Raw genomic sequence first — 15,769 nt, 5'->3', positions numbered from 1 at the left:
CATTCCACAGCTTCACATTAACTCAGGCTGCTGGATGGAAAATCCAGACCACAGATTACAATGGGTCTAGTTCTCCCTCACCTGCTCTTCTAATCACTTGCACAGGTATTTAGAGCAGAGAGGTTTGCATTTCACTCTCTCTCCTTAGAGCCTGGAGGCTGGGGGTATCGCTGCTCCCCTTTATCCAGTTTCGAGGTGGACTGCCCCTCCAAGTATCACAGTACCAGAGGATTTGCCTGGACACTTGGGACCGTGTTCCCACCACGAACAGATAAGACAAAACAAATGTTTATTGCTGTTGCTAAAAGACTGTGCTGTATCTAGTGACCCTAAATGAGAGGGCATTGTTTTAAGCTGGGGAACCAGGTTAGTTGGCCCAGTTAGTTGGCAGTTAGAGGCTGATTCTGATGTGTAGTTAGATCCCTGAAAGGGATAGGATTTCTTTATATGATTTGGTTTTTATTTCTTAAAGTGACACTGTGTGAAATGTTATAACACTGATATGAGTAAACCGCTGAATGAAAATATCTGAGTGCCTCTAACTTACACATGTTAAAGCTGCAGTCCCTTACTGGGATGAAAATAAAGCAGGCAGAAGCCTGAGTTAAGCAATGTAATACATTGAATGATCCGTTTTTTTGTATAAATAACCCTAGAAGACTGTTGTGGGTATCATGCAGTAAGCGGCGAAAAAATGCATTCGCCAGTTTAGCAATTAGCCATGTTTTTGGCGAGTTAAACTGTCTGTATGCTGTAAGGGGCGAATCCCTGGCGAATGAATTAGCCACCACCATTTGATGAAATGGCGTGTAACCGGTGGCGGGACGGCTGCCTGGCGAGAAACTGCCGAGAAGCCGTCCCCTGCCGAGTTGTGTTTGCAGCCGAGAGAGATCCGCTGCTCTCTCGGTGCAAACATCAGCACAATAAAAAATATTTTTAAAACAACTTTTATTCATAGTGTACATGTGCAGGGGGTCTCCGGAGCTGAACTGCATTGGTTTCAGGTCGGGGGACCCCCTGCTCCCCGAGATACAGACCCCTTTATGAGGTGCCGGTATCCCTCTGCATTTAAAGGTCCCGATCACGTGACCGCGGCATGTAAATAAAGCAGAGGGATACCGGCACCCCCTAAAGGGGCCTGTATCTCGGGGAGCAGGGGGTCCCCGGACCTAAAACAAAAGCGCTTCAGCTCCGGAGACCCTCTGCACATCTACACTATGAGTAAAACACAAATATCAATAAAGACTCGTTCCTTACCTTACAGGGTATCTGCTACGGTAACGAAGCAGCATGAATATTTATTTAATAATACTGTACAGTGAGCAGGGGGTCCCCCGAGCTGAACCGCATCACTTTGTGGACCAGGGACCCCCTGCTTCCCGAGTTACAGGCCCCGGTATGTGTGATCGGATGGGCAGTGTAGCCGCCATGTTTATAGCGTCCAATACGCTACGTGCCCGCAACAAACATGGCGTCCACACTGTATCCGATGCCCCAAACCGGGGCCTGTAACTCAGGAAGCAGGGGGTCTCTGAGCCACAAATAAATGCGGTTCAGCTCAGGGGGCCCCCTGCTCCCGCACAATATTATTAAAATACATTAATGCTGCTTCATTACCATAGCGGATAGCCGCTAAGGTAATGAAGGGGTTAACGTAAAATAGCATGTTTATTGGGACAAATGCCCCCGATAAATATAGCAGCAATACACAACATACAATACAGTAATGGGCAACATTACTATTATCTACAAATGGATAATAGTGCAGTTGTCCATTTAAAATACATACACAACAATAAAGACATTAAATACATATAGCACTCACCCATGTGCGGCTGCCACGATGAAGGCCATCCTCATCTTCATCATGCCCATGCCCCATCCGCTTCTGCAAAACAGACACAAGAATTAAAACATCCAATGTAATGTCCCCTAACCCCTTAATCACCATAGCGGTTATTAACTGCTACAGTCATTAAGGGGTTAACCCACCATCACCCACATACCCTCCCCCACTCACCCCCCCAACCACCCTCACCACTACCCACAGGGGAGTCCTACCAAATACCCTTGGGGCCAATACCCCCTCCCCCAGCACATACAGTACAATAATGTGCTAAATAACTATTATCCACATAGGGATAATACATTATTTGGCCATTATTAAACACATTAAATACCGTAATAAAGTAAAGAAAATTCTACTAACCTTATCAATAAGAAGGCTCCGTTGCCAGCATCATCCTTGGGGTCCGTTGCCAAAATAATAAATAGCCAATACATCTCAATTACATTAACATACCAATGAACCCCTTAATCTCCTTTTCGGGTACTAACCTCAAAGGTAATTAAGGGGTGAAGCCATCCTGCAATGGCAACACCACTTATGCATAACATCCTCAATGAATTAAAAAGCAATTTCCTACACAAATCTCATGTAATCATTCAATCTGAAGCCTCAAATGCCACTTAAAACATTGCATTTACAGTGTATACATGTAGCATAACATGTAAACTACATGTACACGCTGCAAATCAATGTTAACAATACAGTAATCCAACTCAAATAGCCTGACATCACAGGAAGTATATTATGTCATCAAATAAAGTCACCATCAATGAATTAACAGACATGAATTACATCCCTAAACAATTAAAATACCATCCATACCAATTACACAATTAACTATAGCTATCGTAACAGAGAACAAGTTCAAAACATACAAAAAAGGACACCAACAATTACAATATACTATAGCAAGGCTCTCCATAAACTACAGTACAGCATAAAGCCCAAAACTTACATCTCTCTAATAATAAAATACATTTAACACACATCTATGCATAGCAGCATAGCCACAATCATTTACAATACAGAAAATCAAGCTTTAACAACACTATCATTTCTTACCCTGTATGTTTATATCTCTAGACATACATACATACATACAGTGGCAAGAAATGATATGCATAAAAAAAAATGAAGACATGAAAAAGCAAAAAAAACCACATTAACATTAAATACATTTCTTTATTTAACTTACCATTACTTGCCCCCACCGACTCCCGTTGATCAGCTTACTCACGAACCAATCCACGAACAGGAACCAATAAAATAAAAAAACATAAAATAATAAACATTAAAATAATAAAACACGACAATCCAGGGGTCTTCTAGTTGTAATCCATCTTCATCTGTATTCTTCTACCTTCTTCCGGGGTCTTCTTGCCGTCCGGTGCCACGCCCTGGTCTTCTTTCTTCAGAGGAGGTCCTTCCTCCTCGGTGTCTGGCTTCAAAATGAGACAACATAGGCTTTTAAAGGCCTATGGCCTATGACGTTACATTTTCATCCTGATTGGGCCGTGAAAACCATGTGTTTTGGCCGATGTAAAAAAAAATGATGACGTCACTTAAAGGCAATGACAGCACAGCCAATCAGAATGGCTTTGCTGCAATTGCCTTTAAGATGACGTCATGAAAAGACACATGGCCGGACTCACATGGTACGGCAGCCAATCAAAGCGTGGGAAGTCTATCCCTACTCTGATTGGTTCAAGTACCATGTGACAGAGGCTTTCAATGACGTCACATCCTTTCTCCCCCAAGCCTCTGTCACACGGTACTTGAACCAATCAGAGTAGGGATAGACTTCCCACGCTCTGATTGGCTGCCGTACCATGTGAGTCCGGCCTTGTGTCTTTTCATGACGTCATCTTAAAGGCAATTGCAGCAAAGCCATTCTGATTGGCTGTGCTGTCATTGCCTTTAAGTGACGTCATCATTTTTTTTTACATCGGCCAAAACACATGGTTTTCACGGCCCAATCAGGGCCGTGGGAACCATATGACGAAAATGTGACGTCATAGGCCTTTAAAAGCCTATGTCGTCTCATTTTGAAGCCAGACGCCGAGGAGGAAGGACCTCCTCTGAAGAAAGAAGACCTGGATTGTCGTGTTTTATTATTTTAATGTTTATTATTTTATCGTTTTTTATTTTATGGGTTCCTGTTCGTGGATTGGTTCGTGAGTAAGCTGATCAACGGGAGTCGGTGGAGGCAAGTAATGGTAAGTTAAATAAAGAAATGTATTTAATGTTAATGTGTTTTTTTTTGCTTTTTCATGTCTTCATTTTTTTTTATGCATATCATTTCTTGCCACTGTATGTATGTATGTATGTATGTCTAGAGAGATATATACATACAGGGTAAGAAATGATAGTGTTGTTAAAGCTTGATTTTCTGTATTGTAAATGATTGTGGCTATGCTGCTATGCATAGATGTGTGTTAAATGTATTTTATTATTAGAGAGATGTAAGTTTTGGGCTTTATGCTGTACTGTAGGTTATGGAGAGCCTTGCTATAGTATATTGTAATTGTTGGTGTCCTTTTTTGTATGTTTTGAACTTGTTCTCTGTTACGATAGCTATAGTTAATTGTGTAATTGGTATGGATGGTATTTTAATTGTTTAGGGCTGTAATTCATGTCTGTTAATTCATTGATGGTGACTTTATTTGATGACATAATATACTTCCTGTGATGTCAGGCTATTTGAGTTGGATTACTGTATTGTTAACATTGATTTGCAGCGTGTACATGTAGTTTACATGTTATGCTACATGTATACACTGTAAATGCAATGTTTTAAGTGGCATTTGAGGCTTCAGATTGAATGATTACATGAGATTTGTGTAGGAAATTGCTTTTTAATTCATTGAGGATGTTATGCATAAGTGGTGTTGCCATTGCAGGATGGCTTCACCCCTTAATTACCTTTGAGGTTAGTACCCGAAAAGGGGATTAAAGGGTTCATTGGTATGTTAATGTAATTGAGATGTATTGGCTATTTATTATTTTTGGCAACGGACCCCAAGGATGATGCTGGCAACGGAGCCTTCTTATTGATGAGGTTAGTAGAATTTTCTTTACTTTATTACGGTATTTAATGTGTTTAATAATGGCCAAATAATGTATTATCCCTATGTGGATAATAGTTATTTGGCACATTATTGTACTGTATGTGCTGGGGGAGGGGGTATTGGCCCCAAGGGTATTTGGTAGGACTCCCCTGTGGGTAGTGGGTGAGGGTGGTTGGGGGGGTTAGTGGGGGAGGGTATGTGAGTGGTGGTGGGTTAACCCCTTAATGACTGTAGTGGTTAATAACCGCTATGGTGATTAAGGGGTTAGGGGACATTACATTGGATGTTTTAATTCTTGTGTCTGTTTTGCAGAAGCGGATGGGGCATGGGCATGATGAAGATGAGGATGGCCTTCATCGTGGCAGCCGCACATGGGTGAGTGCTATATGTATTTAATGTCTTTATTGTTGTGTATGTATTTTAAATGGACAACTGCACTATTATCCATTTGTGGATAATAGTAATGTTGCCCATGACTATACTGTATGTTAGGGGGGTATAGGTGTTGTTGGGGTCATATATATATATTATATATTTATATATATATATATTTAGTTAGTTAGTGTGGGGCTGGTGTGTGTATTTTTTATTATTGTGGGTAGTGGGGGTGGGTGAAGGGGGTATTAGCCCCAACGGTGTTTGTTTAGGGCTTGCGGGTGGGTATCGGGAGGCCTTAACCCCTTCATGACCGTAGTGGTATTAACTGCTACGGTCGTGAAGGGGTTAAGTGCACCCGCAACCCCCCCACAAGCCCTAAACAAACAACAAGGGCCAAATACCCCCTTCACCCACCCCCACTACCCACAATAAACCTGGCACGGCTCTTTAACCCCTTCATTGCCTTAGCGGTTAACCGCTAAGGTAATGAAGTGGGCTTTAAATGCATTTTTCCTGCCTCGGATGCATGCGGGGGGGCTCCGGTGCTGATATTAATGGTATCAGCTCCGGAGACCCCCGGCATCAATCCCAGCCAGGAAAAAGGCCTGAATTTTTTCTAAGTGCCAATCCTCCACTCATCCGCTGCCTCTGAGCAGCAACTTGCCAACTTTTTCTTGCGTGGCTGATCCGCCAGCGAAGCGGTATTCTAGAGAGGCGAATAGCTCCGCTTAGCTACTCGCCTCTACTAGAATACAGGGTGGCTGAAAAAGTTGGATTTTTAGGCGGAAAGTGCCTTCTCGCCCCGCCACCGGCGGAAAAAAAAAGAACCGCAAGCAAAACTGGCGTTTTTTTTTTAATCTCGCCACTTTCTGGCCCCTTTCTGAATACGGATAGGCTTTTTAGGCGGAAAAGTAGCGAGAAGTGCCTTTCCGCCGCTTACTGCATGAGGCCCTGTGTCGGGAAGAACCCAGACAGACATCAGCGCTACAAAAGAGGGGCTTTTGTCACAATATATATATATATATATATTTATAAAGCAGAAAATAGGCGTGTTACTCCATCACGAAGAAGGAAGATACTGCTCACCTGTGGGACATAATTTCTCACAACCAGATCATTCCATAAATTTAAAAATCTAAATTCAATGGAATTTTTAAAAGCACCCAAGAATGGAAAACATTTGAACTCAGAATGATAAGACTCTTTGACACCAAAACCAAAGGACTTAATGCGGACATGGGTTTTCTCACACCCTATCAAAATTGTTTGTAATTATCCTGCTTGCCTCTATTCTCATCCACACTTTCTCTTCCCCTCCCCCCAGCATCCCTTCCCCTCCCCACATTTCCTTGTCACCATCCCCTGGCTTCAAACACTTTTAACACCCTACCTTATCTACAGTACATATCTGTTTTTTTTTCTTCTCTCTACGCTGTTTCAGCCATAGATTCATTTGTATATCAGTATTGCTGACCTGAAGAAGAGAGGATAACTCTCGAAAGCTTGTCCTATGACTTAAATGTTAGTCCAATAAAAAAGGTGTCACCTAATACTGAAGAACTCATTTATTCTGCAATATATATAAAATTCTAATTTGTACAACACATATTTAGGCTGTTTATAGATATTTCCAAGTTAATATAGTATAGGTAAGTATTATAAGGTCTAATTCACAATGAATTGTCTGACGTTTAACCAACAAACTCACTAAAGCAAACAGACAGGCTTAGTTTAATTGTATTATCCTCAGTCATACTGTATATACACCAGGGGTGGTCAACTCCAGTCCTCAAGGGCCACCAACAGGTGAGGTTTAAAAGATATCCATGCCTCAGCACAGGTGGCTCAGTCATTGAAAGTTATAGTGTAGTGTACGGTGTAGTTCTTGAGTCCTGGATACATAAACGTGGAGCTGTGATCTACATAGTTTTTTTTTTGCTGCTGCATTTTTTAATTTGTCATAAACGGAGTAATAATCTCAGTCATTGACTGAGTCACCTGTGCAGAAGCAGGTATATCCTTAAAACCGGACCGGTTGGTGGACCTTGAGGACTGAAGTTGGCCACTCCTGATATACACTTTTTGCCTCCCTTCTGTAATCTCACTAATAGGGAGATAAATGGCTGTTGTAATGTTTCACCAAGCCTATGAATGATGTGACTTATCTACTTATTTCTGTTCCTTTGCAGTGGTCAGTTTATATCCGTGCTGCTGTCCGTAAAGAGAAAGGTCTGCCGATTCTTGTGGAGCTTCTTCGGATAGACAATGACAGAGTGGTATGTGCAGTGGCTACTGCTCTACGAAATATGGCCTTAGATGTCAGGAATAAAGAACTGATAGGTAAGTTTCCAAATCAATGCTTAATCAGGCATTCATTGTTGTGTTTAATATTTTCTTATGGATGAGGGTTGTTAAGGTAACTCTGGCTAACACAACTGCACAGGGCCTTTGTTGCCTGAACCCTCAGTGGTACTCACAGTAAGTACACAGAGAGGTAATTCAAAGCACAGTAGTACTCTGTAGCTTATTAGGTTCATTGTTGTTTGTGAAAAGATCATAACATTGGCATAAAGGGTTCAAAAGCAAAGATTATCGAATGATGAGGCAAATATATTCCAGACCTGATTAAGCAGAAAAGTGCAAATATCACTTTTTGTTATATATATATATATATATATATATATATATATATACAGGTAAACCCCGTTATAACGCGACCCGTTATAACGTGAATCGGTTATAACGTGGTTTTCACGTGGCTCCCGTTTAAAAAAAAATTTTTTTTTAAATTTTCAATTTTTTTTAAATTTTTGCACACACTGCACACACTGCACACACTGCACACACGGCACACACTGCACACACTGCACACACTGCACACACTGCACACTCTTACTGCACACACTGCTCACTGCACACACTGCACACAGCACACACTCTCACTGCACACACTGTTCACTGCACACACTGCACATACTGCACACACTGTTCACTGCACACACTGCACACACTGCACACACTGCTCACTGCACACACTGTTCACTGCACACACTGCTCACTGCACACACTGCTCTTTGCACACACTGCTCACTGCACACTGCACACACTGCTCACTGCACACACTGCACACACTCTCACTGCACATACTGCACACACTGCACATACTCTCACTGCACATACTGCACACACTGCACATACTGCACACTGCACACACACTGCTCACAGCACACTGCACACACTCCCAGCACTCACTGCATACACTCCCAGCACACACTCTACACTGCACACACTGCACACACTCTACACTGCACACACTGCACGCACAAACTCCCACTGCATGCACACAGTCCCACTGCACACTCCCAGTGCACACTCCCACTCCCACTACACACTCCCACTCCCACTGCATGCACACTCCCACTGCATGCACACTCCCACTGCACACACTCCCACTGCACACACTCCCACTGCACACACTCCCACTGCACACACTCCCACTGCACACACTCCCACTGCACACACTCCCACTGCACACACTCCCACTGCACACCCTCCCACTGCACACACTCCCACTGCACACTGCACACACCAGACACTCCCAGCAAACACACTCACTGCACATACACTCACTGCACACACTCTCACTGCACACACTCACTGCACACACTCACTGCACACTGCTCACAGCACACTCTCACTGCACACTGCTCACAGCACACAGCTCTCACAGCACTCAGCTCTCACAATACACTCACATGTGAAAGTGGGTGGGGGAGTGGGGAATGTGGGTGGACTGGGCGCTTCCCAAGTGATATTAGATTGGTGTAATTAGTGACACACCTTAAGTACACAAAATAAACCTAACACCACACAGTGATAATCAAAAATAATAGTGTACAAGTGCAGCTCAACTTCCTCTGGTGGGACAGTTCCAAGTCCCAGGATGTAGAATTCTCTTTTCTTGGGGTTGAGGAGGAGCGCAGGATAAGAAAAATCGTAGAATGCTTCTGCATGTCCGAGATCCATCTCTCTCTAACTGGAGCCCTTTGTGTAACTGGGGTCAGGATGCCTCTCAGTGGAGTGGAAGATATGTAAGTGAAAGAAACCACAAATAGTGCATACTGTATAAACTATAAATATGTATTAATCACAAATGTTCAGGAAACTCACATTTTCCATAAATAAGATGGGTGGTGGAGAGAACCGCCGATAGAAGGGTGGTGGAATGTGAAGCTGCTGCCCGGTGCTTCACTTTGACTTGCACCTCACAGTGTAGTTCCGCATCAGTCTCTGCCGTCGCGTCACAGGTGAGGGCGGGAAGCCAGAATGGGTCTGGTGTCAGCAATAGATTGCCAGTCCTTCAGTGCGCAATTTCTCTCCCCAGTGTGCGAAACGCGTAGAGTTAGAGCTTTTGGGGAGAGAAATTGCGCACTGAAGGACTGGCAATCTATTGCTGACACCAGACCCATTCTGGCTTCCCGCCCTCACCTGTGACGCGAAACCAGAAGTGACGCGACGGCAGAGACTGATGCGGAACTACACTGTGAGGTGCAAGTCAAAGTGAAGCACCGGGTGAGTTTCCTGAACATTTGTGATTAATACATATTTATAGTTTATACAGTATGCACTATTTGTGGTTTCTTTCACTTACATATCTTCCACTCCACTGAGAGGCATCCTGACCCCAGTTACACAAAGGGCTCCAGTCAGAGAGAGATGGATCTCTGACATGCAGTAACATTCTACGATTTTTCTTATCCTGCGCTCCTCCTCAACCCCAAGAAAAGAGAATACACTCACATGTCAGCAGCCCACACCCCCCCTCACATGTCAGCAGCCCACGCCCCCCCCTCACATGTCAGCAGCCCACCCCCCCTCACATGTCAGCAGCCCACCCCCCCTCACATGTCAACAGCCCACCTCCCCTCACATGTCAGCTGCCCACCCCACCCTCACATGTCAGCATCCCACCCCCCCTCACATGTCAGCAGCCCACACCCCCTCACATGTCAGCAGCCCACCCCCTCACATGTCAGCAGCCCACCCCCCCCTCACATGTCAGCAGCCCACCCCCCTCACATGTCAGCAGCCCACCCCCCTCACATGTCAGCAGCTCACCCCCCTCACATGTCAGCAGCCCACCCCCCCTCACATGTCAGCAGCCCACCCCCCCTCACATGTCAGCAGCCCACCCCCCCCTCACATGTCAGCAGCCCACCCCCCCCTCACATGTCAGCAGCCCACCCCTCCTCACATGTCAGCAGCCCACCCCCCCTCACATGTCAGCAGCCCACCCCCCCTCACATGTCAGCAGCCCACCCCCCACCAGCCCGTTTTTCACACACACACCCCCACCAGCCCGTTTTTCACACACACACCCCCACCAGCCGGTTTTTCACACACACCCCCCCACCAGCCCGTTTTTCTCACACACACACACACACACACACACACACACACACACACACACACACACACACACACACACACACACACACACACACACACACACACACACACACACACACACACACACACACACAACACACACACACACATACACACACACACACACACACCTCCCCCCCTACCTTAGATCAGCTCAGCACATCCTCTCTCCCCGGTACTAAGCCTAAGCCCCGCCCCCTCATGCTCTGACCTCTCCGGAAGAAAAAAAACACACGGCTGACGGGGGCTGGGAGGGAGAAGAGGGGGCTGGGAGGGAGAGGGAGGGGGCTGGGAGGGAGAGGGAGGGGGCTGGGAGGGAGGGAGGAGGGGAGTGGGAGGGGGCTGGGAGGGGGCTGGGAGGGAGGAGGGATGAATCGCCACTGTTTTTTAAACTTTTTTTTTTAAATTTATTTAATTAACTGGCGCCCGGCCAGAGTCATTGCGGGCCCCACAGAGAGGCCAGACGGGCCGCATGTTGTGCAGGACTCTTCCTTCCTTCCCTCCTCCCTCCCTCCCTCCCTAACAGGTGCACGGTGGCCATTTTTTTTTTTAAATTAGCGCGACCCCGTTACTAACGCGGTGGTCTTGGGGTGGACCCCGAGGACCGCGCTATAACGGGGTTTACCTGTATATTATATATTTTTTTTTCTTTTTTACGTGAAAAAGTTTTAAAACAATGTACAATATAACCCTTGAGGAAAAATGCAGCTTGTTGGATTGTCCCTCGGTCAATTGGTAGAAAAACGTCAGAGCACAAATGATTCCCGGTTACATATGAATAACAGAGTGAGAATGTAGTGCAGATCTGTATGACGATGTAAGGTGAATTGAGACACTATTTTATTCCACTCACGTGAGAAATCTTCAAGCATTTAGTAAATATGTGAGTGCACCTACAGCACCTCTCTATATATATTTTACATTTTATAAACAGTATTGTGCTATGTATTTTTGTCTTCTTGTTTCTTTGATCATGGGGGATCCTTGAGTTCCAGCAGCACAGAAAGAGACCCGCTACATGCACAAAGGAGGGTGTTAAACTGCTTAAAGACATTTCGTACAACATGCGAGTGTAATCAAATAGCCTCTCAATTCACCTTACATCGTCATACAGATTTTTGCTCTCTGTTTTATTCATATATAACCAGAGATCATTTGTGCCCTGTCGTTTTTCTGCCAAATATATTCCAAGGCAGAGAGAGTACAGAGGCTAAGAGAAAGCAATTTTCAGCTACTTCAAACAACTTTAATGCTATACAGTATGTAACATTTGGGAACATGTGCACTTCTCATGTTTTGTTCATCAGTTAGTGTACAACAAATACTGTATTTTTACAATACTTCATTATAATTTTTTTACTACACAGTAGTCTCTGAAGTAGAAGAACATAGTTCAAGAGCCAGTGCTTGCCTTTGGCCTGTCTGCTTGTTCAAAACTATATACATTATTAAAATAGGGAGACATGGGAATTGACCTCACGTGTCCCATGCATTTGTCAATTTTCCCTACTTTGCAAAATTATACATTCCAAATCTTACCAACATACAGTAGGATGTCTCTGACTGTATAAAAAGTATCCTTACTTTGTGTCTGTTCCTACCCACCATACGTCTGCTGGAAGCCTGCTCCATGTGTTTACTTTGCTTTCAGTAAAACTACAGTCCATCAGATTATGGCTGTATTGGGGATTATTCATTAAACTGTGATAGTTGTGATCAGGGCACACAGAAACTTCTAATGAAGTCATTGGGGATTTCCGTGCGATAAAGCCTCGACCTGGACTATCACAGTTGAATGAATAAACTCCATTGTGCCCATCATTTCTAGGAACAGTGTTCTATAAGGTCTTCATGAAATCAAATAGAAAAAGATTGTCATGAATTCTGCTCTAAACACAAATGTCAATTATCATTTTTCAGGCAATCATTTTAACTCTTCATAGTTAATAAAGAGGCCTGCAATACATTGATGAGTAGTGGCATGTTAAATCAAAATGAAAAGGTTGTATCACATTTACTGAGGAAAACATGATGTTGCTACATATTTGTATATGGTGATTTTGTTGCAATACAAAAAAGGAACTGTATAACATAATATGATTTAGTAAATTGTATTGCTTTGCCACTGAGGGTTTTGGCAGAATTTTCTATTATAAGATTAAATAGGTTTCCTTATAATTGTGCAGATACTGTAGCATATGTTCTAATCTCTGCAGAGTTGGTTGTTAAGGCTGTGTAAGGAGAGCCACCAGAAAACCTTTATACACAAACTCAAGCACATATATATACATGCATAAAATTATAATAAAAGCTAATGTTGTAAAGTACATATTAAAGTTTAAAATGTACTTAATTAAATTTTAATTGATGAAAAACAAGCATCTAAAGACACAATTAAAAAAAAAGCATCAAAAATACACAATGAAAAAAAAATACAATCAAAGTTTTTCTTACTTTTGACATTTGTCCAGCAGCAACAGCAGACACCTCTTGACATTCAACACAATGCTCCTCAACAGCAGGTAATTCCTTGTTTTTCTTTATCTTCATCTGTACATTGTAATCCAATAAGCGGATGTTGTCCCATTGGCTTCTTAAGGTCATATGAGATGGAACAGGTCTTATATAAGGCCTGTGATGTCCAATTTGAGTGTCAGATGGTACAGCCCCAATCCAATTGGATGCTGTACCATGTGACAGGTTATTTTTTTCAGGATGTGGTGTCCTCTTCAAGGGAGGTACGTCACAGCCTTAAAACAAAATGGCTCCACTCACATGGCATCACATGGTACACCCCCAATCTGATTGGTTGAAGTACCATGTGACAGCTTCCATTTTTTAAAGGATGTGACATCATCTTAAAGGAATGATGTCATATCCTTTTAAAAAAAATGTCTGCCATCACATGGTACTTCAACCAATCGGATAGTGAGATATACTGTGTGGTACACCCACAATATGAATGGTTGAAGTACCATGTGATGGCCGCCATTTTTTTAAAAAGGATGTGACATCATCCCTTTAAGATGTCACATCCTTTAAAAAAAAATTGGAAGCTGTCACATGGTACTTCAACCAATCACATTGGGGGTGTACCATGTGATGGGAGCCATTTTGTTTTAAGGCTCTGACGTACCTCCGTTGAAGAGGACGCCACATCCTGAAAAAAATAACCTGTCAATGGTACAGCCTCCAATCGGATTGGGGCTGTATAATCTGACACTCAAATGTGACGTCACAGCCCTTATATAAGGCATTTCTTGTCTCATTTAACCTTAAGAAACTGAGGGGACAACATCCGCCTACCGGATTACAACATGAAGATGAATATAAAGATAAAGATAAAAAGAAGAAGGACTTACCTGCTGTTGAGGAGCATTGCGTTGAGTGTCAAGAGGTTCCTGCTGTTGCTGCAGGACTTGGAATTGGAGGCTGAAGACGTCAAAAGTAAGAAAAACATTGATTATATTTCTTTTTATTGCGTATTTTGATGCTTGGTTTTTGTTATTGTGTTTTTGTGGTTGCTTGATTTTTGTAATTGATTGTTTTTTTAATTGTGTTTATTTTGGTGATTGCTTTTTTTATTTAGAAAAAGCGAAAATGTGTGGTGCTTCCAAGAAAAACCTACAGAGTTTGAATGTTCAGTTCAATAATATATAATGTTCCTGAGATGATGACCCCTGATAATAGATTAAATGGGAAACAGTCCAATATAAATCACTTCTCCATACAATCTGACTAGTGGGCTAAGGCCCCCACAAACACTGCAGTAAGGGGCCACACTGTTGTTGAAAGTGTCCCAGCATAAATTATCAGAGTGGAGTTGTGCAAAAGATATAAATGACTCACTTTTAGGAGTAGGTGTTGTCCCAGAATCTTCTTCTGCCAGATAGGGGTGTGCATCCGATTTTTCTGATGAGATTGAACGTGAGGACAAAGAAAAAGCAGGCACCGTTGCTCAGGAAAAAGCAAAAAACTGTAAATAAGTCAAGGAGAGATATGACCCTAAAAAAAGTAATTTAATGGAGCCAACAAACAAATACAGCTACATTACGGGGTATAAGAGACCCCCACCTGGGGGTGCTTTTTTATTTGTTGTGTATTTTTTGTGGGTTTTTTTTAGGTTGTCCAAACCAGGGCCTGTAACTCGGCAAGCAGGGGTTCCCCGGACCTGAAAAATGCGGCTCAGCTCCGGAAACCCCCTGCTCCTACACTACTACTACTACTGTACACTAGTATTAAAATGTAAATAAAAATCAGTGCGATCACCTGTGAGAGCTGTGCAGGGAGATGTGGCTCTCTATGCAATTCTTACATACTGGCCAGATCATATGGGGGAGAACTTCGAGAAATGCTGAGATACCATTGCTGCCACGCCGTAGCTTAAAACAGCAATTTCACCTCGTATTTAAAAAAAAAAAAAAAAAAAAGTCATAATGGAAACCTAGCGGTTCCCTGGAGCTGAACCACACCTGGTGCCTGAGATATTTACCTTTTTCTGTGACAGTGAAATTAAAGTAAATGGTATTACGGTTTCCCGTGAAAGTAAAGCTTGGAAGGTGGCCATATTGATTTCCCGAAGGTGACCAGACCCACTGGCACATAAAAAAATAAATATTTCGAAACTGGGAGATCCCTGGAGCGGTGTTGGCATTTTTCTATCTCACGGTTTGTGACTTGTGGAAATGGTTTTAGATTATTTCTGAATACCATAACACAAACGACAAACCGTTCGAGATGGCAGCAAAGTTATCGAAGCTACTAGAATAGAGTTTCCAATAGAACTGCCTGGGGATTGTTTGGGATATGTTAAGTTTTATTGTAACTGGTCATGGTCTGACCATGTGTTAGGTCCAACTGTAGCCTTAGCTATATCTGCCATTATTTCAGGGCCTACCAAAAAATAGTCTAGTCTTGAATAGGACTCATGAGGGGGCGAATAGAAAGTATAGTCTCTGGTTATATTGTTTAGTACTCTGCAGGCATCAGTCCGAGGATATCTTTTTGTCATATTTTAACATTTTCT

At 43.1% G+C, this 15,769-nt stretch overlaps 1 protein-coding gene across 20 annotated transcripts in view; it reads left to right on the top strand.

Moving 5' to 3' along the window:
• The window catches only part of CTNND2 (catenin delta 2), a 1,535,845-nt gene that overhangs the window by 1,370,438 nt on the left and 149,638 nt on the right, over positions 1-15,769 (top strand). For 14 of the 20 annotated variants that reach the window (XM_075586233.1, XM_075586237.1, XM_075586242.1 and 11 more), the window contains 2 exons: positions 5,230-5,292; positions 7,485-7,635. In XM_075586233.1, coding sequence (XP_075442348.1) covers positions 5,230-5,292; positions 7,485-7,635 — 214 coding nt within the window. Of the gene's footprint in view, positions 1-148; positions 415-5,229; positions 5,293-7,484; positions 7,636-15,769 lie in introns of those variants that run through there. The other 6 variants (XM_075586251.1, XM_075586235.1, XM_075586249.1 and 3 more) reach the window with 2 other exon arrangements.

The sequence above is a fragment of the Ascaphus truei genome, chromosome 2, assembly GCF_040206685.1.
Source record: "Ascaphus truei isolate aAscTru1 chromosome 2, aAscTru1.hap1, whole genome shotgun sequence".
In the NCBI taxonomy this organism is placed as follows: Eukaryota; Metazoa; Chordata; class Amphibia; order Anura; family Ascaphidae; genus Ascaphus; species Ascaphus truei.
This window is presented reverse-complemented; position numbering and strand designations above follow the sequence as displayed.